This window comes from Symphalangus syndactylus, chromosome 20, assembly GCF_028878055.3.
Source record: "Symphalangus syndactylus isolate Jambi chromosome 20, NHGRI_mSymSyn1-v2.1_pri, whole genome shotgun sequence".
Classification (NCBI taxonomy): domain Eukaryota; kingdom Metazoa; phylum Chordata; class Mammalia; order Primates; family Hylobatidae; genus Symphalangus; species Symphalangus syndactylus.
Window position 1 is genome coordinate 60,124,372 of NC_072442.2, and position 24,619 is coordinate 60,148,990.

Genomic DNA, 24,619 nt, shown 5'->3' on the forward strand with positions numbered 1-24,619 from the left:
TGCTTCAATCACACCTATTTAATGAAGTCTCCATAAAAGACCCAAGAGGATGGGGTAGAGAGAGCTTCCTGAGAGCTGAACCCGTGGAGCATCCTGGAGGGCGGCACTCCTCAGAAGGGCATGGAAGCTCCATGCCCCTCCCACATCCTTGCCCCGTGCATCTCTTCATCTGTATCCTTGGTAATATCCTTTATAAGGCCAGACACGGTGGCTCATGTTTGTAATCCCAGCACTTTGGGAGGCCGAGGCGGGTGGACCATGAGGTCAGGAGTTCGAGACCAGCCTGGCCAACGTAGTGAAACCCCGTCTCTACTAAAAATACAAAAACCAGCCGGGCATGGTGGTAGGCGCCTGTAATCCCAGCTACTCGGGAGGCTGAGGCAGGAGAATCACTTGAATCCGGGAGGCAGAGGTTGCAGTGCACCGAGATTGCACCATTGCACTCCAGCTTGGGCAGCAGAGACACTCCATCTCAAAAAAAAAAAAAAAAAAAAAATCCTTTATAATAAACCAGTAAACATTTTTCCGAGTCCTGTCAGCCACTCCAGCAAATTCATTGAACATAAAGAGGGAATTGTAGGAACCCAACTTATACCCAGTTAATCATGAGTACAGGTAAAAACAACCTGAGGCTTGCAGTTGGCATCCAAAGTGAGGGACAGTCTTGTGGGACTGAGCTCTCAACCTATGGGATCTGATGCTCTCTCCAGGTAGATAGTGTCAGAATCTAATTGGAAGACACCCAGCTGATGTCTGCTGCAGAACTGATTGCTTGCTTGGTGGTGGAGTAAAATCTCCACACATGTGGTCGCAAAAGTCTCCTGTGTTGATTGCTGTGGTGTGAGGGCAGAGGAAAAATTGGGTCTTTTTTTGTTTTTGTTTTTTTTAGACAGACTCTTGCTGTGTTGCCCAGGCTGGAGTGCAGTGGCGTGATCTCGGCTCACTGCAACACTCCCAGGTTCAAGCAATTCTTGTGCCTCACTCAGCCTCCTGAGTAGCTGGGACTACAGGCACCCGCCACCACAACTGGCTGATTTTTTTTTTTTTTTTCCCGAGACGGAGTCTAGCTCTGTCACCCAGGCTAGAATGCAGTGGTGCGATCTCGGCTCCCTGCAACCTCCGCCTCCCGGGTTCAAGCAATTCTCCTGCCTCAGCCTCCCAAGTAGTTGGGATTACAGGCGCCTGCCACCACATCCAGCTAATTTTTGTACTTTTAGTAGAGACGGGTTTCACTGTGTTGGCCAGGCTGGTCTCGAACTCCTGACCTCATGATCCACCCACTTCAGCCTGCCAAAGTGCTGGGATTACAAGCATGAGCCACCGCACCTGGCCAGAGCTGGCTAATTTTTTGTACTTTAGTAGTGACGGGGTTTCACCATGTTGCCCAGGGTGGTCTTGAACTCCTGAGCTCAGGCAATCCGTTCTCCTGGGGCTCCCGAAGTGCTAGGATTACAGGCGTGAGCCACTGTGCCCCGCCTGTTTTTTGTTTTTATTGAGACAGGGTGTCACTCTAATGTCGGGGCTGGAGTGCAGTGGCGCAATCATCGCTCACCACAGCCTTGACCTCCAGGCTCTGCTGATCCTCCTGCCTCAGCCTACCAAGTAGCTTGGACTAGAGGCACACACTACCATACCTGGCTAATTTTTTTTGTATTTTTTGTAGAGATGGGGTTTCACATGTTGCCCAGGCTGATCTTAAACTCCTGGGCTCAAGTGGTACAGCCGCCTTGGCCTCCCAAAGTGCTGGGATTACAGGCGTGAGCCGCCAAGCCTAGCCATGGTTTGTTTTTTCTACACAATATGCTTAAACCGCAAATAGCATTTAGAATGCATTCAGGAAGGATATGAGCTGAATAATAATCTTCTCTATTGTTTATGTAAGAAAAGTGCTAACGTAGGCATGTAGAGGCTCAACAATGTCATCAAGTCCTGGAGTTCTTTCCAGGCCTCTCTTCTGCCTTCTGCAATGTTAGGCTTCAATGTCAAGCTGCTTCCTTTAGTAGCACTAGAAGCAGCAACGAGGGCTGCATGCTTCCCTGCTCACTTCCAGAAATCTCTTCCTCCATACCTTGCCCTATACATCTTTTCATCTATATCCTTTGTAATACACTTTATGATAAACCAGTAAACGTTAAGTGTTTCCTTGAGCTGCCCAGCATTCTGAGCAAGAAAACTGATTCCCACTAGCTGGCCCACTTAAATCACACGCTTATCCCTGATCCAATAACTATAATCTGGAATAAAAGGTATTGATTAGTATAAGTCAATTGGGGCTCATTTCTGGACCTGGAATGGAGTCCGTTTTCTTCTCAAATCCTCAAAACTCTAAGTGCTTTCAGAAGTGGGAATAAAGCTGGGCGCAGTGGCTCACGCCTGTAATCCAAGCACTTTGGGAGGCCATGGCGGGCGGATCACCTGAGGTCAGGAGTTCGAGACCAGCCTGAGCAATCTGATGAAACCGTGTCTCTACTAAAAATACAAAAATTAGCCAGGCATGGTCACATGCACCTGTAATCCCAGCTACTCAGGAGGCTGAGACAGGAGAATCGCTTGAACCTGGGAGGAGGAGGTTGCGGTGAGTTGAGATTGTGCCATTGCACTCCAGCCTGGGCAACACAGTGAAACTTCATCTCAAAAAAAAAAAAAAAAAAAAGTGAGATTCAAATAGGTCTTCATCAACCTAGGGATTTGGAGTTGTCAGCAACAGAAACTACTACAGAAACCGACTGCATAGACTGGAGAGACAGGTGGTCCTCTAAAGGAAAAACAGAGTGTTAGAAGAAAGAAGAAGAGTGCTGGACAGTACATACTTAATAAATATCCACTGGTTATTTCATAGAAGGCCCAAAAACGTATTTATTTAACCCAGTAATGAAATCTGAGGGTTAGGAAGAGCAGAAAAGAAGGGAGTGTGGCAGGAAGGAGGAAAAATGAAAGTGGGCCCAAACAACATGGCAGCTAACAGAGATCTTGCAACGAAAGGTCTACTGGTGGAAAACTCCTCCCAGGAATGTCAGAACTTTTAAGAATGACATAGTAATGACACAAGAATAAACACACAGGCAAATGAGCAAACAACAGAATACAAAGTCTAGAAACAGACACAAGTAAATATGCTAACATTATATATCAAGGGCAGCATTTAAATTCTGTTGGGGCAGTTTGTTTAACAAATGGTGTTGACATAACTGGCGCTCCATCGGGCAGAGAAGTTAGACCCCAGCTCATACATGCATAAGGATAAACTCCAGTTATATTAAAGATTTAATTTTTTTATAAAAAAGAAGAAGGCCGAGCACGGTGGCTCACGCCTGTAATCCCAGTATTTTGGGAAGCCGAGGCGGGTGGATCACCTGAGGACAGGAGTTCGAGACCAGATTGGCCAACACAGCGAAAACCCGTCTCTACTAAAAATACAAAAATTAGCCAGGCATGGTGGCGGGCGCCTGTAATCCCAGCTACTCGGGTGGCTGAGGCAAGAGAATCGCTTGAACCTAGGAGGCAGAGGTTGCAGCAAGCCGAGATAGCACCACTATACTCCAGCCTCGGCGACAGAGAGAGACTCTGTCTCAAAGAAGGAAAAAAGAAAAGAAAAGAAAAGAAAAGAAAAAGCAAGATAATTCACTGGGGGAATTTGGGGAAATTTCCTAACCTGGAAGCCAGGCGTGCGCCCTTCTCATTCCGCCTCTTCCATTGGGTTCCCATGACTACGTCACAGGACATCGAGCCAATGGGAACTAGGCATGGGCGACGAGCTCACCCAATGGGGCCGGGGCGGGAGATTTGAAAAGTCCTTGGCCAGGGCGCGGCGTGGCAGATTCAGTTGTTTGCGGGCGGCCGGGAGAGTAGCAGTGCCTTGGACCCCAGGTGAGCTGGCCTCCTGTCGCAGGCCTTGCGCCGGGAGTGGGCAGATGATCAGGCAGATCAGAGGGTCCGTTGGGCTGGCCTGCAAGGAGGTAGGGACGATAGAAGGGTGGGGGCGGTGAGACCAGCGCCCGGATTGGGGCTAGTGTGCTGACCTGCTCCCTTTTACCAGCTCGGGCTAGCGCTTCCGGCTCGATCGGTCCAACCCCTCCCTCTCTCTCTCCTTTTCTCTGCTTCTCACGGCTGTTTCCCTTCTCCGCCCAGCTCTCCTCCCCCTTTCCCTCTAAGGATGGCCCAGAAGGAGAACGCCTACCCCTGGCCCTATGGCCGGCAGACGGTAAGGCCCTTCCCTCGGTCCCCGCGCCCCCATGACCCCGCATGGCGAGTTCTTGCTGGGAAACTTGAGATCCTGCAATGAGCAATCCTTTAAGCACTTTCTTCCCCGTTATGTTCCAAAGTACGGGCCCCAAGTTTGATGACCAGAACCCGGTCTGGTCATTTGTAGCCACATCCTGTCAGGTGCTGCCAACGTGAATCTGACCAGCCAGTGACTCCCAGCCGGTGAGGACCTCTGCAGGGCTCGTCACATACAAATGGTATCTGGGACTGAGCAGGCAGAGCCTGGCCTTCAGGCCATGATTCCCAACCCATATCCTAAAAAAAAAAACTAGACAGCAAATAGAAATAGACTCTAAAAGGATATAAAGTTACAGTTTAAAAGGCCCAGGGCAAGTCTAAATTACAATTTGGAATTAATGACTAAATTGAGGTAAGGATCTAAATGGATCTAAATTGACTTATTTCCCAGTGGTCCAGACAGATTTCATTGAAAGGCCTCCTCTCTGATTTGAAATGCCACCTTTATTATATATATATAAATTACCACATATACGTGGGTCTATTTCTGGACTGTATTTTATTCAACTTGCTTATTTGTAGATCTGTACCAATATCATTATTTGGGAACAGGTTTTTAGGGGCCTAGGGGCTTTCTTCTCTTGGCTGCAGAAGAAGGAAGGGGCCCTGCACAGGCTTTCCTCCCTGCTTGTGGAGCTCAGGCTTCCTGGAGAGTCTGTCTGTTCCCTTGTGCATCAGCTCCCTCCCTCATGGAGCACTGAGTGAGGCTGTCAGGAATGGAGTCTGAATGAGAAACCATTGTCACTTTTATCTTGGTCACTCCTAAAAGAAAGTGCATCTATTATTTTGAGAAGTTGAAAGTGAGGTCAGGTATGGTGGCTCACGCCTGTAATCCCAGCACTGGGAGGCTGAGGCAGGTGGATCACCTGAGGTCAGGAGTTCGAGACCAGCCTGGCCAACATGGTGAAACCCCGTCTCTACTAAAAATACAAAAATTAGCCAGGCATGGAGGCATGCGCCCATCATCCCACCTACTCAGGAGGCTGAGGCAGGAGAATTGCCTGAACCTGGGAGGTGGAGGTTGCAGTGAGCCGAGATGGCGCCATTGCACTCCAGCCTGGGTAATAGAGCGAGACTCCATCTCAAAAAAAAAAAAAAAAAAGAAGTTGAAAGTGAGAAGTGGCCGGGCGCGGTGGCTCACGCTTGTAATCCCAGCACTTTGGGAGGCCGAGGCGGGCGGATCATGAGGTCAGGAGATCGAGACCATGGTGAAACCCCGTCTCTACTAAAAAATAGAAAAAATTAGCCGGGCGTGGTGGCGGGCGCCTGTAGTCCCAGCTACTCGGAGAGGCTGAGGCAGGAGAATGGCGTGAACCCGGGAGGGGGAGCTTGCAGTGAGCCGAGATTGCGCCACTGCACTCCAGCCTGGGCGACAAAGCGAGACTCCGTCTCAAAAAAAAAAAAAAAAAAAAAAAAAAAGAAAGTGAGAAGTGGTCCAGGGCCATCAGGGTAGCTCTTAGTGTCCTTAAAGCCTGTTCCTGCAAAGTGAAAATCTTGGTTATTGCTATAACATTCAAGGCCTCAAGCATCTTATCTAAGCCTTAATAAACTAAGCTTTTTAGGAGACTTTGAGAATACCTCTGTGCTAAACCCCTTGAATTGTGGGTGTTCATTGACCCAGCTCTCTACTGTGGTGTAAGTGAGGGGCTAGATGAATGACTGTGTTGTTATGGACAGGACTTATACAGGTTGAACAGCTTCATGCCTGAAAAGTGTGGGCCAGGGCCGAAGAGGTGAAATGTTAGCTGTTGGTGTGAGTAGGCCTACTTAGGTTATTTATTTTTTATTTATTTATTTATTTTTTTTTTAAGATGGAGTCTCACTGTGTCGCCCAGGCTGAAGTGCAATGGCACAATCTCAGCTCACTGCAACCTCTGCCACCCAGGTTCAAGCGATTCTCCTGCCTCAGCCTCCCGAGTAGCTGGGATTACAGGTGCCTGCCCCTGCACCCGGCTAATTTTTTTTTTTTTTTTTTTTTTTTTGAGATGGAGTCTAGCTCTGTTGCCCAGGCTGGAGTGCAATGGCATGATCTCGGCTCACTGCAACCTCTGCCTCCCAGGTTCAAGCAATCCTGCCTCAGCCTCTTGAGTAGCTGGGATTACAGGCGTGCACCACCACGGCCAGTTAATTTTTGTATTTTTAGTAGAGATGGGGTTTCACTGTGTTGGCCAGGCTGGTCTCAAACTCCTGACCTCGTGATCCACCTGCCTCCGCCTTCCAAAGTGCTGGGATTACAAGCATGAGCCACCAAGCCTGGCCGCACCCAGCTAATTTTTTATATTTTTAGTAGACATGAAGTTTCACCATGTTGGCCAGGCTGGTCTTGAACTCCTGACCGCGTGAGCCACTGTGCCCGGCCCTAGGTTGTTTATTAATAACCCATTTTAATATGGGACTATGAGCAGAGGCTGGGAAGCAAAACTGTCACATCAGGGTTCCTCTTTGAATTGCGGGTAGGCGGGTGGGTGGCTCTTTAGCAAGGGGCTGAAATACTGCTTGCAGCACATTCCACCCCGGTCATCAGACAAAGGCACCTTCAGAGCTACCCCCTGCTCCTTCTCAGGCTCCATCTGGCCTGAGCACCCTGCCCCAGCGAGTCCTCCGGAAAGAGCCTGTCACCCCATCTGCACTTGTCCTTATGAGCCGCTCCAATGTCCAGCCCACAGGTAACTGGGGCAAGGGGAAGAGGACTGAGCTGGGGAGATGACCGTCTATGGGAGGGTTTAGGGATGAGAAGGTCATCTCTGTTGGCATTCAACTTACCTGTTCTCTCCTTAGCTGCCCCTGGCCAGAAGGTGGTGGAGAATAGCAGTGGGACACCCAACATGTTAACGTAAGTGCCCCAAGTCTTGGAGTGGATGGGGGTGAGGGGACAGTGAACAGGCAGGAAGTCGGGGAGATAAAACCTAAGCGCAGGAGGAGCAGGGATGAAGAGAAGTGGGGCAGAGGACAGGATGGGATGAGGAAGCAGAGAGAAAGACAACCTCTTAATAACCAAAACCGGTTCTGAGTTGCCTTCCTCCACTTTCTAAGCAGGCGGCACTTCACAATTGATGACTTTGAGATTGGGCGTCCTCTGGGCAAAGGCAAGTTTGGAAACGTGTACTTGGCTCGGGAGAAGAAAAGCCATTTCATCGTGGCGCTCAAGGTCCTCTTCAAGTCCCAGATAGAGAAGGAGGGCGTGGAGCATCAGCTGCGCAGAGAGATTGAAATCCAGGCCCACCTGCAGTATGGGTTGATGCCCCCTGAGCCGAAGCCCCTCTGCTCCCTCACCCCCAGCTCCTCATTCAGCCCCACTTCATCCAGATTGCTTTCTCTGTAGCTATGGCTAGTGAGCCCCATTTAGGTCTTAGTCCTGGCGAGCCTTGAATCCAGAAATCTGCCTCCAGTTTCCCCTTACCACTCCCAGCCCTGGTGTCCCCGGCCTGGGCCACGTCTGACCCCAGTTTGCTCCTATCATCTTTTCCAGCTCTTTCATGGCTTTGGCCTGAGGCCTCCTCTGTCTCTTCCCCCAGCCATCCCAACATCCTGCGTCTCTACAACTATTTTTATGACCGGAGGAGGATCTACTTGATTCTAGAGTATGCCCCCCGCGGGGAGCTCTACAAGGAGCTGCAGAAGAGCCGCACATTTGACGAGCAGCGAACAGCCACGGTCCGGGCGGGTGGGCACCTGGGGCGCCAGTAGGGGGCTCGAGGCTGAGGGTGTGCTGCTTGTAGCTGGAGGTCCATCCTTGTCTGATTGCCTGTCGTTGCCCCTCCCAGATCATGGAGGAGTTGGCAGATGCTCTAATGTACTGCCATGGGAAGAAGGTGATTCACAGAGACATAAAGCCAGAAAATCTGCTCTTAGGGCTCAAGGGAGAGCTGAAGATTGCTGACTTCGGCTGGTCTGTGCATGCGCCCTCCCTGAGGTATGGTGGCCTGGGAGGCCAGCCGTGGGTGTGAGGCTGGGCCATTAAAACCTCTCCAGGGGCCGTGCGCGGTGGCTCACACCTGTAATCCCAGCACTTTGGGAGGCTGAGGAGGGCGGATCACCTGAGGTCAGGAGTTCTAGACTAGCTTTGCCAACATGATGAAACCTTGTCTTTACTAAATATACAAAAATTAGCCGGGCGTGGTGGCGGACGCCAGTAATCCCAGCTATTGGGGAGGCTGAGGCAGGAGAATTGTTTGAACCTGGAAGGCAGAGGTTGCAGTGAGCCGAGATTGCACCATTGCACTCCAGCCTGGGTGGCAGAGTGAGACTCCATCTCAAAAAAAAAAAAATGGTTAGAGTGTGGTGCTAATAATCCCAAGGTCGCGGGTTTGATCCCTGTACAGGCCAATGGTAAAACTTTGGCCAGGCACGGTGGCTCACGCCTACCAGTCCCAGAACTTTGGGAGGCCAAGGCAGGTGGATCACTTGAGGCCAGGAGTTCAAGACCAGTGGACCAGCCTGGCTAACATGACGAAACCCCATCTTTACTAAAAACACAGAATTTATTAAGCAGACATGTTGGTGCACACTTGTAATCCCAGCTGTTCGGGAGGCTGAGACATGAGAATCACTTGAACCCGGGAGGCAGAGGTTGCAGTGAGCCAAGATCGCCCCACTGCACTCCAGCCTGGACTCTGTCTCAAAAAAGTCCGGAGCAGTGGCTTTTTTTCCTCCCACAACATTTTTTAATGGTTTCATAGTATCACACAGTAGCTGATTTATTTAAGCAGAACATGCCTGATGGGCATTAGAGATGTCCCCAGTGAACTCCAAATGAACACTGCCCTCATATCGGAGTATCTTATTAAGATATATCCTTCAGTGTGGAGTTGCTGGGCTGTGTGCAGGCTCACTTCTGGAGCTTTGGGATATATCATCACCCCAACCCCACCCCCACTCCAGTGGCCCTGCCTGGCTGGACCTCTCCCCTGGTACATCCCATGGTCTTTTGGCTCCCTGCCATCAGGCAGCAGGGAAAGGAGAGTTCCTATGTCACTGGGACCCCTGCCCACGCCCCTTATCCCTCCCAGGAGGAAGACAATGTGTGGCACCCTGGACTACCTGCCCCCAGAGATGATTGAGGGGCGCATGCACAACGAGAAGGTGGATCTGTGGTGCATTGGAGTGCTTTGCTATGAGCTGCTGGTGGGGAACCCACCCTTTGAAAGTGCATCACACAACGAGACTTATCGGCGCATCGTCAAGGTGGGAGGGCAGCCTGGGCTTTGTGCCAGCTGCTGAGGCCAGGAGCTGGGGGGCTGGGGGTGGGCAGAGTGTATTTGCATGGCCCTAAGTAACTCCAAACAATGCGTAGTCAAGGAAGATGTAGCCAGGGTGAAACTAATGAAACTAATGCAGCCCTTCCAACTCTTCACACCTGCAGGTGGACCTAAAGTTCCCCGCTTCTGTGCCCACGGGAGCCCAGGACCTCATCTCCAAACTGCTCAGGCATAACCCCTCGGAACGGCTGCCCCTGGCCCAGGTCTCAGCCCACCCTTGGGTCCGGGCCAACTCTCGGAGGGTGCTGCCTCCCTCTGCCCTTCAATCTGTCGCCTGATGGTCCCTGTCATTCACTCGGGTGTGTGTGTTTGTATGTCTGTGTATGTATAGGGGAAAGAAGGGATCCTGAACTGTTCCCTTATCTGTCTTCTACCTCCTCCTTTGTTTAATAAAGGCTGAAGCTTTTTGTACTGATGAGTGGAGATGTTTCTAGGTGGAGGCTTTGCTGTGGAGGAAGCTGTTCCCTAGAAGGAGAGCTGGCTCACCCTGAGGAGCCCAGATGAGCATTACTTTGCTATCCCTGGTAACACCCTACCCTCTCAGCTCTGACACCCACCTGGTCAGCTCCCAGACACCCCCACCCCTACCCCCACTTCCACCTCTACCCTCACTGTCTATTCTTTCCGTTGCTCTGACTCCCAGAGCCCGGGGGCACTGGGGGCCCTGGCTCCCCATTGCTACATTGGAACACCAGCCATCTCTGGCCACCTTCTTTCACCTCTCTCTTGGTTGTCCAACTTCTAGTTTTTCCTTTTCTGTTTCATTCTCTGCCCCTTTGCCAACATAGGAGAAACTGAACGACTCTCTACCCTAGAAGCTGTCTTTGATTATTTCACTGCTCTGGTCAGGATCTAGTACAGAAGCCAATAGAAGCAGCAGTGATTCTGTCTTGTTCCTGACACGAGGTTTCACTGTTATGCATGATGCTTGCTGTAGGTTTTTGATAGATACCCTTTATCAGGTTAAACAGGGCCTATTCTACTCACAGTTTACTCAGAGTCTTTAAAAAAAACAAAAACAGGCCGGGCGCGGTGGCTCAAGCCTGTAATCCCAGCACTTTGGGAGGCCGAGGCGGGCGGATCACGAGGTCAGGAGATCGAGACCGTCCTGGCTAACACGGTGAAACCCTCGTCTCTACTAAAAATACAAAAAATTAGCCGGGCGTGTTGGCGGGCGCCTGTAGTCCCAGCTACTCAGGAGGCTGAGGCAGGAGAATGGCGTGAACCCGGGAGGCGGAGCTTGCAGTGAGCCGAGATCGCGCCACCGCACTCCAGCCTGGGCGACAGAGCGAGACTCCGTCTCAAAAAAAAAAAAAAAACAAAAAACAGTTAAGTCTGGGCGCAGTGACTCATGCCTGTAATCCCAGCACTTTCAGAGGCTGAGGCGGGCGGATCACGAGGTCAAGAGATCGAGACCATCCTGGACAACATGGTGAAACCCCATCTCTACTAAAAATACAAAAATTAGCTGAGCGTGGTAGTGCGCACCTGTAATCCCAGCTACTCAGGAAGCTGAGGCAGGAGAATCGGTTGAACCCTGGAGGTGGAGGTTGCAGCAAGCCCAAATCGCACCAATGCACTCCAGCCTGGCTACACAGCAGGACGGAGTCTCACCCTGTCGTGCAGGCTGGAGTGCAGTGGCCCGATCTCGGCTCACCGCAACCTCCAACCTCTCGGGTTCAAGCTATTCTCCTGCCTCAGCCTGCCAAGTAGCTGGGATTACAGGCGCACGCCACCAAGCCCGGCTAATTTTTTTGTAGTTTTAGTAGAGATGGGGTTTCACCATGTTGGCCAGGCTGCTCTCGAACTCCTCACCTCAGGTGATCCACCCTCCTCGGCCTCCCAAAGTGCTGGGATTACAGGTGTGCCACACCTGGCCAAGTTTTTGTGGTTTTTTTTGTTTTTGTTTTTGAGACAGAGTCTCGCTCTGTCGCCCAGGCCGGAGTGCAGTGGTGTGATCTCAGCTCACTGCAGCCTCCGCCTCCCAGGCTCAAGTGATTCTCCTGCTTCAGCCTCCCAAGTACTTGGGATTACAGACATGTGCCACCACTCCCGGCTAATTTTTGTATTTTTAGTGGAGACCGGGTCGGGGTTTCACCATGTTGGCCAGGCTGGTCTCGAACTCCCGACCTCAAGCAATCTGCCCATCTCGGCCTCCCAAAGTGCTGGGATTACAGGCGTGAGCCACTGCGCCTGGCCGGATTGATTGATTTTTTTTTTTTAATTCATTGCTTTACACCAAGCCTCTAGAACAGTGCCTGGAATGTAGAGGACACTCAGTAACTACTGTCAGATGAATAAATCTAACCAAAATTATGGTGGCAGTGGGGTGGAAGAGTGAATTCCTTGAATTTTATAGCAGGAAAAAAACAGGTCATGCCTAAAACTGAAAACTTAAGAAGCAGCAACGGAAGCATGTGATTTAAAAATGTATGGTAGGGGCTGGGCGCAGTGGCTCATGCCTGTAATCCCAACACTTTGGGAAGCCAAGGCAGGTGGATCACCTGAGGTCAGGAGTTCGAGACCAGCCTGACCAACATGGTGAAACCCTGTCTCTACTAAAAAAATACAAAATTAGCCGGGCGTTGTGGTGCACGCCTGTAATCCCAGCTACTTGGGAGTCTGAGGCAGCAGAATTGCTTAAATCCGGAAGGCAGAGGTTGCAATGAGCTGAGATCACGCCATTGCACTCCAGCCTGGGCAACAAGAGCAAGACTCCATTTGAAAAAAAAAAAAAGAAATCTGTACTTGTACACCCTGAGAACATAAAAATTAAAAAAAATAAAATAAAATATACATGACTGTTGTTTAACAACTTAAAAAAAAAATGTACGGTAGGCCAGGCTCGGTAGGCCACACCTGTAATCCCAGCGCTTTGGGAGGTCAAGGCGGGCGGATCACGAGGTCAAGAGATCGAGACCATCCTGGCCAACATGGTCAAACCCCGCTTCTACTAAAAATACAAAAATTAGCTGGGCATGGTGGTGTGTGCCTGTAGTCCCTCCTACTAGGGAGGCTGAGGCAGGAGAATCTCTTGAACCTGGGAGGCAGAGGTTGCAGTGAGCCAAGATCACGCCACTGCACTCCAGCCTGGCGACAGAGTGATACTCCGCCTCAAGAAAAAAAAAAGTATGGTAAATACCCAAAGCAAACCAAAATAAAACAGTGAAAAGACTTGGAACTGGCTATCTCTAGGGAGAAAGAAATGGGCAGAGTGCTTATTTATTTTTTATTTTTTGAGACGGAGTTTTGTTTTGTCACGCTGGAGTGCAATGGCACAATCTCAGCTCACTGCAACCTCCACCTCCCAGGTTCAAGCAATTCTCCTGCCTCAGCCTCCTGAGTCGCTGGGATTACAGGCATGTGCCACCATGCCCAGATAATTTTTGTATTTTTAGTAGAGACAGGTTTTCACCATGTTGGCCAGGCTGGTCTCAAACTCCTGACCTCCAGTGATCCGCCCGTCTGGGTCTCCCAAAGTGCTGGGATTACAGGCATGAGCCACTTCACCCAGCCTATAATTTTTTTTTTTTTTTTTTTTTTTTTTTTGAGACAGAGTCTTCTCTCTGTCTCCCAGGCTGGAGTGTAGTGGCATGATCTCGGCTTACTGCAAGCTCTGCCTCCTGGGTTCACGCCATTCTCCTGCCTCAGCCTCCTGAGTAGCTGGGACTACAGGCGTCCACCACCACGCCCAGCTAATTTTTTTTTTTGTATTTTTTAGTAGAGACGGGGTTTCACCGTGTTAGCCGGGATGGTCTCGATCTCCTGACCTCGTGATCCGCCTGCCTCGGCCTCCCAAAGTGCTGGGATTACAGGCGTGAGCCATCGCGCCCGGCCTTTCAGCCTATAATTTTTAATATGGATATCCCTAGGGTTTTTTTTAAAGCCCTTCTACTGGATGCACATGCAGATTATTTCCAATGCTTTGCACTGTGGCCAGTGTCTTGAGTGCCTCCTGTGCACCTTTGTGATGGTCTCTAGTTGTCCTCTAGGGGACATCTGAAGAAAGACATGGCAATGGTGAATACCAGCATCTAGAGAAAGACATGGTAATGCTGGGTACACGCAGGTAAACGGTCTATAGATATCACCAAAAATGCCCTTCTAAGTGGTGGACAGTTTACACTCCCACCGGCAATAATGAAGGACACTCATTTTTCCACAGCCTTAACGCTGACTCCTACTTCTACTGTTACCTGCGGTAAGTCTGCAGCTGTCCGGGAAATTTCAGAGTTGCAACTCTGCAGCAACCTCGCTCCTCTGTCTTCTCGAGGGCAAGAATTCAAACGAGATAAAGGCAAGGTTTTTGCTTTTTCTCAAGACGGAGTCTTGCTCTGTTGCCCAGGCTGGAGTGCAATGGCGCGATCTCGGCTCACTGCAACCTCCGCCTCCTGGGTTCAAGCGATCCTCCTGCCTCAGCCTCCCGAGTAGCTGGGATTACAGGCACGCGCCACCACGCCCGGCTAATTTTTGTATTTTTAGTAGAGACGGGGGTTTCACCATATTGGCCACGCTGGTCTCGAACTCCTGACCTCGTGATCCGCCCCTCCTCGACCTCCCAAAGTGTTGGGATTACAGCCGTGAGCCACCGCACCCGGCCAAAGGCAAGGTTTAAGGCAGAAGGGAGAACTGATTTTAAGCAAAGTGAGAGTTTATTACAAAACACAGTACACTTAGAAGAGGACCAGGCTAGCGACTTCACAAATCAAGTGCCCCTTCCTTTTCTTTATTTAGAGTTTTTATACCCCCTACCTTTTCCCGTACTCTGTCTCCGCCTGATGTTCTTCCCTTGAGCGGGCTATGGCTTAATTGTTGCATGCGCAGTGGCCTGCCGGCATTTGGGAGGGACCGCATGCGCAGTGTGTTTACCGAAGTCCAGCGCATGCTCATTAGGGGCAATCCTCCCTTTCTGGTCCAGATCCCCCACAGGAAGGTTAGATACTGACCAAATTCAACCATTTTCCTTTTTCACTGTACATGCTTAAAACCTTATAGGAGTGATGGCTTGCTAACTCCAAGTGTTTTCTCTGTTGCAAGACTCCTCTTATTCCCGGCGCCAGTGATGGCCGTTTATTATCTCAGACGGATAGTTGTATGCCTGCCTGTCCTTCACTCGATGAGAACTAGACAGCTTTGGGGTTCTTCCCTTCTCCTGCTCATTATGTCAGAGGGACAGATTTCTAATCGCTTGACCATGGCAGAGAATCGCTTGAACCCGGGAGGCGGAGGTTGCAATGAGCTGAGATGGTGCCACCGCACTCCAGCACGGGCAACAGAGCGAGACTGCGTCTCAAAAACAACAACAACAAAACACAGAAAAAAGACAATACATAAGTGAATGAACATGGCTGTGTTCCAATAAAAATTTATAGACCCTGAATTTTTTTTTTTTTTGGAGACAATGTTTCATTCTGTCACCTAGGCTGGAGTGCAGTGGTGTGATCTCAGCTCACTTCAACCTCTGCCTTCTGGGTTCAAGCAATTCTCGTGCTTCAGCTTCCCGAATAGCTGGGACTATGGGCACACTTCACCACGCCCGGCTAATTTTATTTTTTTTAGATGAAGTGTCGCTCTGTCGCCCAGGCTGGAGTGCAGTGGGGCGACCTCGGCTCACTGCAACCTCCACCTCCCTGGTTCAAGCGATTCTCCTGCCTCAACCTCCCGAGTAGCTGGGATTACAGGCACCCGCCAATATGTCCGTCTAATTTTTGTATTTTTAGCAGAGACGGGGTTTCACTGCTAAAACCCCGTCTTAGCTAAAAGACGGTTAGTCAGGCTGGTCTGGCACTCTTAACCTCAGGTGATCCACCCACCTCGTCTTCCCAAAGTGCTGGGATTACGTGTGTGAGCCACCACGCCCGGCTTCCCGGCTAATTTTTGTACTTTTTGTAGAGACAGGGTTTTTGCCATGTTGGCCAGGCTGATCTTGAACTCCTGGCCTCAAGTGATCCGACCGCCTCGGTTTCCCAAAGTGCTAGGATTATAGGCCTGAGCCAATGTGCCCAGCCAACTTTCATATTCTTTAGATTATTTTCTTTTTTTTTTTTTCTTTTTTTTTTTTTTTTCTTTTTTTTGAGACGGAGTCTTGCTCTGTCACCCAGGCTGGAGTGCAGTGGCGCGATCTCGGCTCACTGCAAGCTCCGCCTCCCAGGTTCACGCCATTCTCCTGCCTCAGCCTCTCCGAGTAGCTGGGACCACAGGCGCCCACCACCACGCCCGGCTAATTTTTTGTATTTTTGGTAGAGACGGGGTTTCACCGTGGTCTCGATCTCCTGACCTCGTGATCCGCCCGCCTCGGCCTCCCAAAGTGCTGGGATTACAAGCGTGAGCCACCGCGCCCGGCCTCTTTAGATTATTTTCAACAGCCGGGCAGGGTTGCTCACGCCTTTATTTTTTTTTTATTTTTTTATTTATTTATTTTTTTTTTTTGAGACGGAGTCTTGCTCTGTCACCCAGGCTGGAGTGCAGTGGCGCAATCTCGGCTCACTGCAAGCTCCGCCTCCCGGGTTCACGCCATTCTCCTGCCTCAGCCTCTCCGAGTAGCTGGGACTACAGGCGCCCGCCACCACGCCCGGCTAATTTTTTTGTATTTTTAGTAGAGACGGGGTTTCACCGTGGTCTCGATCTCCTGACCTCGTGATCCACCCGAGCTCACGCCTTTAATCCTAGCACTTTGGGAGTCTGAGGCGGATGGATCACCTGATCTCAGCAGTTCAAGATCAGCCTGACCAATATGGTGAAATCCCCATCTCTACTAAAAATACAAAATTAGCCAGGCGTAGTGGCACATGCCTGTAATTCCAGCTACTTGGGAGGCTGAGGCAGGAGAATTGTTTGAACCCGGGAGGCAGAGGTTGCAGTCAGCTGAGATTGCGCCACTGCATTCCAGCCTGGGCAACAAGAGCGAAACTCTGTCTCAAACAAACAAATACAAACATAAAACCATTCTTCGCTCATGGCTGTATAACAACAGGGGTTGAGCTGGATTTGGCCCTTGGGCCATACTTTGCTGAACCCTACTGTAGTTGACACTGTGGTAGCCTCCTGACAGCCCCTCCTGCCTTCCCATTATGTCGCAACTGTTTGAATTTGGAAGGAACTGACCCGTCTCTTGCTCCAGGAGGAGCATAACTCTTAACCTAATCAGTTAATTCTTTTTTTGAAATAGGGTCTCGCTCTGTTGCCCAGACTGGAGTGCAATAGTCCGATGATAGCTCACTGCAGATTCAACCTTCTGGGTTCAAGCAATCCTCCCGCCTCAGCCTCCACAGTAGCTGGGACTCCAAGTATGCAACACCATGTCTGGCTAATCTTTTTTTTTTTTTTTTTTTTGAGACGGAGTCTAGCTCTGTTGCCAGGCTGGAGTGCAGTAGCATAATCTCGGCTCACTGCAACCTCCGCCTCCCGAGTTCAAGTGATTCTCCTGCCTCGGCCTCCAGATTAGCTGGGATTACAGGTGCGCGCCACCACACTGGGCTAATGTTTTTGTATTTTTAGTAGAGACGAGGTTTCACCATGTTGGCCAGGATGGTCTCGATCTCCTGACCTCGTGAACCACCCACCTCGGCCTCCCAAAGTGTTGAGATTACAGGCGTAAGCCACCGTGCCCGGCTGATAATTTACATTTTTAAAGGATCATTCTGGTTCTCTGTTGAGAATAGACTGTAGAGAGGTCAGGATAGAAGTGAGACCGTTCGGGAAGCAACTTCATTTATCCAGGCCAAAAATGATGGTGGTTTGGACCAGGGCAGAAACAATGGTAAGGATGAGAAGTGGTCAGATTCTGGATGTATTTTCGAGCAGAACCAACAAGATTTCCTAAAGGATTGGCCATGGATGATGACAAAAAGGAGTCAAGTACAACTCCAGGGTTTTTGGCCTTAGCCACTGGGAAGATGGAGTTGCCATTTACTGAGACAGAAGTCACCGTAGGAAGAAACAAGGTTTTGCGGGGGAGGTGTGGTGCGATAGGGGTGGGGCAAGGAAACAAATCACAGGAAGGATAAAGGTGGGGCTATCTTCAGGCTGGCACAGGAATTCAAACGCTCTCAGAACTCATGCCTCTTCATCTTTTGTCTCTGGTTCTCTTCCTTATCAGCCTCATTCTTTCCTTCTACAGACAGTGATCTCCTGGACATGAAAGATGGACAAGCTGATACCCAGCTAGAGCTCTCAAGAGAACAGAAACGCGTTTCACATTCTCCACAAAGCTAGAAACAAACAACACTGTGGAGGATTTTTACTGGTCATACCTTGGGTCATGTGCCCTTCCCTGAACCAATCTGCAGTCAGAAGGATGAAGTACTCTAATTGGCCAGTTTTGGGTCACGTGCCGGTTCCTGGCTGTCATTGCACCAACACATCAGGGAATGGGGAGTTGAGGAGTGAGGAGCTTCCCCTACACAGAGAGACGGTGGGTAAACCATTTGTCTGCTAAAACCTTCCAGATACATCTAGAATGCATCCATCCACATCATGCTAGGCTGAGCTACTATCACCTGGTACTTGGAACCGCTTCCTCACTGGTCTACCATCTCCCTTGCAAACATTTTCTACAACAGCCAGTAATCCCTAAACATGAATTCCATCACATCACTCTCTTCCTGTGCTCAGCTTCCCATTCTCAAGGGAAGTCCTCCCATCTTCTACAGAATATCTACCTACCCAGCCCAATTATATGTGAGCTTTTTAGGTTTTTTTTTTAGAGCAAAGGAATGACAGGTTTTGTCAAGCTGCAGGTGACTATAAGATACAGACAGCTGACAATTGTGGACTCCTCAGGCGTGGTGAAAGATTGAGCTACTATCATTAGGGTTGGCTGGATAGGACCCCGGCAGGCACCTGGGGATAGTGGTGCTGGGAAGTTCTGGGGAGTTGCACTTCTGAATGCTGGCATGACACTGCCTCAAGACATCTCTCTATCCAAATGGAAAAAACAACCACATCCTTTGTCAGCTAAGGAGAGTTAGCAAACTGTTTTTATTAAATACTGATGTCTGGCCGGGCACGGTGGCTCACGCCTGTCATGCTAGCACTTTGGGAGGCCGAGGCGGGTGGATCACTTGAGGCCAGGAGTTCAAGACCAGCCTGGCCAACATGGTGATACCCCATCTCTACTAAAAATACAAAATTAGCCGGGCGTGGTGGCGGGCGCTTGTAATGCCAGCTACCCGGGAGACTGAGGTAGGAGAATCACGTGAACCCAGGAGGTGGAGGTTGCAGTGAGCCGAGATCGCGCCACTGCACTCCAGCCTGTGTGACAGAGTGGGACTCTGCCTCTAAATAAATAAATAAATAAAAATACTGATGTCTCCGGTAAAAATACTAAATGCACCATTGCATTTAGAGGAAATCTCCATTCCCTAACAGGAACTACAAGGCCCCCTGCATGACGTGGCCCCTGCTGCCTGTTCAGCTCCTTGGCTCGAAATCCTTCCCCTCACCTTGCTGATTTTGTTTTAGTCACAATGTCTCCTGCCCCCTCACCTCAGTTTCTTGAATACGTCGAGACTTCTTTGTCTCTGAGAGGTAGCTCAAGTTTTCTTCCCTCTGCCTGGAGGGTGGCTGCGTCTTTTTGGTTCTTTTTAGTTTAAAGTCTCACCAAAGAGGTCTTTTCCTGACTCCTTAACCAAACTAGTGCCTGCTCAGTTATATTCTCAATCATAACACTTTATTTCGTGTATAGCACATATCAAAATTTGTGATCATTTCATTTGTTGAATATTTTACCTGTGGCAAAATCACATGCCATCCTCCAAGGGGCGAGACCCCTCAATGTGAAAGGGGCAAGAGACACAGAACAAGAGTGACAAACTCATAGGAAAGCCCAGAGGCCGCTGCTTTGACCACAGTGGGTCGCTCTGAGCAGTTCAATGGTTAGGTCTGTTAACCAAGAAAGATAGAGCAAACCATTCATACTCATGCTGGACTTCTGGTTTCCTTCTTTTTAGTCAACTAGGTTCAACCCTGATGGTCCAAGCAGGATATGCCATTTTCATCCTAAGAACCTCTCTAGGAACCCCAAGTGGGCTCCCCACTTGGTATTTTTGCTAAGCAATCACTGTGGGGAGGTACAATTACAGGCAGAAAGAATCTGAGCCCCACCCCTCGGGACTCAGGAATTTGAGGACCTTGGTCTTTAAGATCTGCCCCATCAGCTTTCAGAAAGGGCGGGGCGACGGGAGCAGCTGTCACCTCCTTCTCTCCACCCTGCCGGCGTTCACGTGTGTTCCGCTGTGCAGTAACAGCTCTTCTTCCGGGACTTCCTGGTCGCCGCGACCAATCAAAATGCTTTTCCTGTCCTTACCATTGTCAGCCGCTGCCAATCGGCGCGCCTCTACCAACGCCCCTTAAAGGAGCAGCCACCGCCTCCGGAGCCGGGGCGAACCAATTCCTCGGTTGCGGCCCCCACCTGCAGTATGGAGTCGTCTCGGGGGCGGCCCGGGCCCGAGACGGACCTTCTGGCTGTAGCGGAACATCAGGCCCCAATCTTTGGCGGCGGGCCGGGCCGAACGTCCTCTGAGCCGCCCTCAGGCCTCCGGGTGTCCGGGGAGGAAGAGGCCGAGAACGTTGGGGGCGCGAACCGCCACCCCAGGACGTCCCCGAAGACGTCAAGCTGCGGCGTCGTCCACCGGCCAGAACGGGAGGCTGTGGAGAACGAGCCCGGCCCTCAAGGGACGCCGTTTGGGGCCGGGAGCCGCAGGGGGGCGCTGGGTGTAGAGCACGAACCGCCCCTGTCCTCCGGGCACAAGGACCCGGTGCCGCCCGAGGGCAAGCCCGCCTCCGGGAGGGACTGCCGTCGAGGGGGACCAGGCGGCGGGATGGATGTTGAGCAGCAGGAGGAGGAAGACAACGACGAGGAGGCGGCCGCGGGCGGCAGAGCCGGCCGCTCGTTCTCCAGCCGTCTTCAGGACAGCCGCAGCCTGGACGGGCTGAGCGAGGCGTGCGGTGGCGCCGGGTCCTCAGGGAGTGCCGAGTCCGGCGCGGGCGGCGGACGCCGCGCCACCATCTCCAGTCCCCTGGAGCTCGAAGGCACAGTGAGCCGCCACGGCGACCTCACCCACTTTGTCGCCAACAACCTGCAACTCAAGATCCGTCTGAGCGGCGCCCCTCCACCCCCGCCTTCTGCCCCTGCGCGGCCCTGCCCAGGGCCTGCACCCACACCCACACCGGCCATTCCCCCTATCGACCCCGAGGTGCTGCGGGATCTGGAGCGGTTGAGTCGGGAGCTGGGAGGCCGGGTGGACCGTCTGCTTCGCGGTCTGGGTGGCGCGGTGCAGGAGCTGACGGCCCTCAGCGTGGGCTGCATCCAGACCTACCGCGACGCTGTGGACTCCTTAGGTGAAGCTGTGGACATGAGCATCAAGGGCATGTACACCCTGCTGGCGCGCTGCGAGGAGCTGGAGCGGGCTCTGCAGCCGGTTCAGGGGCTGGCGCGCCAAGTCCGGGATATCCGACGTACTCTGGAGGTGTTGGAGGCCCTGTGCAAGTGACCAGGAGGACAGGAGAGGCCGGGCCTGGCCAGGGCAGGGCCCAGCAGGACCCTAAGGACTCTTCAGGGAGTCCTGGTGGGAAGTGGCCGCTGAGGGGAGGCCTGTGTGTTGGAGGCTCTTCCAGATACGTTCAGCTGGCCCGTGCCCACTCGCTGGGCCTTAGGCTGGTGTATATGGGGAAGTTCTAACGGCTCTCCTGGTGGGAAGGGATGTTGCTCTGCTTGTATTCAGTTGGCCATCTGTAGCTACCCTGTTCTTCCCAACTCTCCTCCCTAGGTAGAGCACCAGCCCTGGGAATACAGGGCTTTAGGTCCGCTTGAAGGTGAGGACGTGACTCCCACATGTAATCAGGAGAAAGGGACAGAGGAAGCCCCAGCCCCCACTGTGGCTATCCTGACTCCAGTGGCCACATCTCAGGTGCCAGGGGCTGTGGGAGCTTGTGCCGTCCTTGGCCAAACACCCCGCAGGCAAAGATGCACCCCTGCTGATGGAGAGCCTTCTGCTTCTGCCCTCTGGCCCTCTACCATACCACTTCCCCAGCCAGAACCGGGGTGCAGCTAAGAGAAATGGGTTGCACGGCGGAGGGGGTGAGGTGGGAGGCGTCTCACTGCTCTCAGGGTTCAGGTAGAATGTTGCTGGTTTTGAAGCTCACCTGTTGTGGAGTGTTCTAATCAGTTTTGGCTTTCTGAGTTTTTGTGGAATTAAAGTGCTGCTGCTGCGAAGGCTGAGGCTGAGTCTGTGTGGGGTTGCAGTGATTAATAAGCCAAAGGAATGGGAATGAGGGTCGGTGTTGTTCACGCAGCTCCCTTGGGGCTGGTGCTGGGAGTGGGGTGGGGGTGGCTCCATGGGGGAAGATATGGTTCTTGCTCTTAAGCATCTGGTCTGAGGGGAAATGTGAGGACACAGATAATCATTCACGGGCCCAGAGATCCAGTAACCACAGAAACGTAAAAAAGATGCTCCAGAAGAGAAGGGGAAGAAATTGCCTTCTCAGATCCTCATGAATAGGCAGGGACTGGGCGGACTGGACGGACATCTTACCTCTGGAGGAAGACTGAGAACACTTGTCAGATCCATTCCTGATCATTTCCCACACGCTGCAGATCAGTGTCACCTGGTTTGAGACAAATTTGTCCCAGAGCCTTTTGTTTACAGTTCACACGGTATTAGTTCAGGAGCCATATATTATGGCCAAATGATGTAGAAGCAAAGATCACGAAACAACCCCGGTTTCTCTCAATCCCTTCCTCTCAAGACACGCCCACTTTAGAATGCGCTCCAATACGCTTCCTGTTTTGGGATTGGAAATGTGGCGCTTTTGAAAAGTTTTGCTCCTGGCCCGTACGGGGATCGAACCCGCGACCTTGGCGTTATTAGCACCACGCTCTAACCAACTGAGCTAACCGGCCAGCTGCTGAGGCATTATTGAAATAAATCTATTTAGTTACAACACTGTTCAGTCCTCTCGGGAAAAACCTTCAGTTGTGGGACTGCTTTATGAGAAATGAAAACGGAACACAAACACTGACTAACTAAGCACCTAGACGAGTAACAGACAGTACTAGCAAGTACAGGTGATGCGACTGGTGTAACTGCAGGTCGAGGCGCAAGTACCATGTGCACGAAGGGCAAAAAACCCAACAGCGCGTGGCAGATGCACCGAGAGAAGATAGTTGGGTATGTGAGTAAACCATATAGGATGAAAGTTATGAGTTTCTGCAACTGTCCTCACAATGTTTAATGTTGGCAAAAGCGTGGGGAAACACCGAGGCACCGCTGGGATTCGAACCCAGGATCTCCTGTTTACTAGACAGGCGCTTTAACCAACTAAGCCACGGCGCCGCCGGAAAGCCGCCTAGGATCTTATTTCCTTGGCCAGGTCAGCTCAATTGCAGAGCACGAATACAAAGATGTCACAAAAAGACGGCTGCATTGGAAAATGCAGACAGGATGGATGCAGCCGGGAAAGACACGAAAACTCAATGGAGTGACTGGGGGTAACAAGAGAAATCCTAGTTTCGATGCTACAAAACTGAGCACCGGACTTCCTTAGTCGACGAGGATGGGATTCGAACCCACGCGTGCAGAGCACAATGGATTAGCAGTCCATCGCCTTAACCACTCGGCCACCTCGTCTACAGGTATGCCTCTTTGTACAGACGGCCCTCCACGTCTCACGTCTCTGGGACCTGAACTTCCTGCAGGTGGGGCTCGCCTCCGTCGTGAAGGCTGCACATTTTGAAGGAACCCGCTCGGCACTGGAAAGAGAACTCGTAGATCAGAGACCGACTTCTTCCGTGCGTGATCGCCCGACCCTCCTCCCTCTGCTGAGAGGTCTAGAATTGTTCCTGTCTTAGGACCCGCGTTATCGCCCAGAATTACGGTACCCCGATCCATCGAAAAAATCCCCGCGCGATGGTTGGGCTGTCCAGACGGGGCGGCCTCGGAACTTCCAGAAACCCCTCTCCTTCAGGCCCCAAGGAGATATTGCTTCTTCAATGACCTGAATGCTGAAGCTCGACCGTAGTTTAAAATAAGGGGGGGTAATAAAAACAGAAGAAAAATAGTCGCTGACCCCGACGTGATTTGAACACGCAACCTTCTGATCTGGAGTCAGACGCGCTACCGTTGCGCCACGAGGTCGGCCGGCCACTCGGCAGCTCAGGTTTCCCCATGACCACTGTGTGCCCAGAAGGCCAGGATCATGAATCGAGGCATGGATGGGCACCTAGGGCATTTCTGCCCCTCTGAACAGCTGCGGGGTCGTATCTGCGCTCGCGGAGCAGCCTTGTAGGACGAGCCGGGCGGGTGAAACCCCAGGGCAGTGACTATGGGATCCAGGCTCAGCGGTCTGTCCCTCCCGGCCCCCGGTGTCCTGCCAACGCCCAGATAGAGGGTCCCTAGCTGATCGCAAGGGGATCCCAAAGCTTACAGCCCAGCGGGGACGGACCTGCCTAGAAACGGATGGAAGGATGGGAACCAGACGGAACGTGACAGAGCAGTGCCAGAGCCTAGGGCACCTGAAGGGATGAGAGATTTGCTCCCCCAGCAGCAGGTCTCCTCCCCGGCTGCACTTTTACAATTGCCTGCGAAGCCTTCGAATGTACCCACGCACAACCCCCGGGTTCGGAGATTCTGATTTAAAAGGTCCAGGGAAGAGCTCTGAGATGGGTATGTGTAAAACTTTTGAAAAATATCGATATTTCAACTGTTGGAGGGAACATAAATCTTGTCTATATTTTGATGAGTTTTGACAAATACGTACACCTGCGCAAATCACAACTCTTTAAAAACATATAGGACATTTCCCTCGCTCAAGGTTCTTGCATGTCCCTTCTCTACGGATCCCCACTCCTCCCTTCCCAGAGGCAGGCAATCTGTGTTCTAATTTTGACCACCACAAACATCAGTATTTCTCTTTTTTTTTTTTTTTTTTTTTGAGACGGAGTTTCGCTCTTGTTGCCAAGGCTGGAGTGCAATGGCGCGATATCGGCTCACCGCAACCTCCGCCTCCCGGGTTCAAGGGATTCTCCTGCCTCAGCCTCCCCAGTAGCTGGAATTACAGGCATGAGCCACCACACCCGGCTA

General features: G+C 51.4%; 2 protein-coding genes, 1 long non-coding RNA gene and 4 other non-coding genes across 18 annotated transcripts; 3 read left to right on the plus strand and 4 right to left on the minus strand.

The window, feature by feature from the left end:
• The first annotated feature begins 3,790 nt into the window (after window positions 1-3,790).
• AURKB (aurora kinase B) lies at window positions 3,791-9,954 on the plus strand. 12 transcript variants are annotated; one of them, XM_055255990.2, is made up of 9 exons: window positions 3,791-3,867; window positions 4,129-4,201; window positions 6,845-6,947; window positions 7,060-7,114; window positions 7,318-7,509; window positions 7,797-7,935; window positions 8,046-8,194; window positions 9,291-9,465; window positions 9,644-9,954. In XM_055255990.2, exons 2-9 carry the CDS (start codon window positions 4,154-4,156, stop codon window positions 9,815-9,817), a joined length of 1,035 nt encoding a protein of 344 aa, XP_055111965.1. In that variant the 5' UTR covers window positions 3,791-3,867; window positions 4,129-4,153; the 3' UTR covers window positions 9,818-9,954. The 12 variants fall into 12 exon arrangements, with proteins under 12 accessions (XP_055111965.1, XP_055111966.1, XP_063485549.1 ...); XM_055255991.2 differs by having other exon boundaries at window positions 7,318-7,367; window positions 7,751-7,935; XM_055255989.2 differs by having other exon boundaries at window positions 3,798-3,867; window positions 7,315-7,509.
• A 6,219-nt stretch (window positions 9,955-16,173) lies between these two features.
• Window positions 16,174-18,842, plus strand: LOC134735267 (uncharacterized). The gene is made up of 2 exons (XR_010118261.1): window positions 16,174-16,825; window positions 17,659-18,842. It is a non-coding gene; the product is annotated as an uncharacterized lncRNA (long non-coding RNA).
• Window positions 18,843-19,742: 900 nt separating this feature from the next.
• On the plus strand, window positions 19,743-21,753 carry BORCS6 (BLOC-1 related complex subunit 6). The gene has a single exon (XM_055255988.2). The coding sequence runs from the start codon at window positions 19,958-19,960 to the stop codon at window positions 21,029-21,031; it is 1,074 nt and encodes a 357-aa protein (XP_055111963.2). The 5' UTR covers window positions 19,743-19,957; the 3' UTR covers window positions 21,032-21,753.
• Window positions 21,754-22,366: 613 nt separating this feature from the next.
• TRNAI-AAU (transfer RNA isoleucine (anticodon AAU)) lies at window positions 22,367-22,440 on the minus strand. The gene has a single exon. It is a non-coding gene; the product is annotated as a tRNA-Ile (tRNA).
• A 359-nt stretch (window positions 22,441-22,799) lies between these two features.
• TRNAT-AGU (transfer RNA threonine (anticodon AGU)) lies at window positions 22,800-22,873 on the minus strand. The gene has a single exon. It is a non-coding gene; the product is annotated as a tRNA-Thr (tRNA).
• Window positions 22,874-23,085: 212 nt separating this feature from the next.
• On the minus strand, window positions 23,086-23,167 carry TRNAS-GCU (transfer RNA serine (anticodon GCU)). Its single transcript has one exon. It is a non-coding gene; the product is annotated as a tRNA-Ser (tRNA).
• Window positions 23,168-23,602: 435 nt separating this feature from the next.
• On the minus strand, window positions 23,603-23,674 carry TRNAW-CCA (transfer RNA tryptophan (anticodon CCA)). Its single transcript has one exon. It is a non-coding gene; the product is annotated as a tRNA-Trp (tRNA).
• Window positions 23,675-24,619: the final 945 nt, after the last annotated feature.

What these genes read in the sequence shown, in the direction of transcription:
- BORCS6 (XM_055255988.2), top strand. Translation starts at nt 19,958, where the DNA reads ATGGAGTCGTCTCGGGGGCGGCCCGGGCCCGAGACGGACCTTCTGGCT.
- AURKB (XM_063629476.1), top strand. Translation starts at nt 6,093, where the DNA reads ATGGAGTCTCACTGTGTCGCCCAGGCTGAAGTGCAATGGCACAATCTC. An exon ending in CCGAGTAGCTGGGATTACAG is followed by an intron (nt 6,215 to 6,783) that starts GTGCCTGCCCCT and finishes TACTGCTTGCAG; the next exon opens with CACATTCCACCCCGGTCATC. An exon ending in CTCCAATGTCCAGCCCACAG is followed by an intron (nt 6,948 to 7,059) that starts GTAACTGGGGCA and finishes TTCTCTCCTTAG; the next exon opens with CTGCCCCTGGCCAGAAGGTG.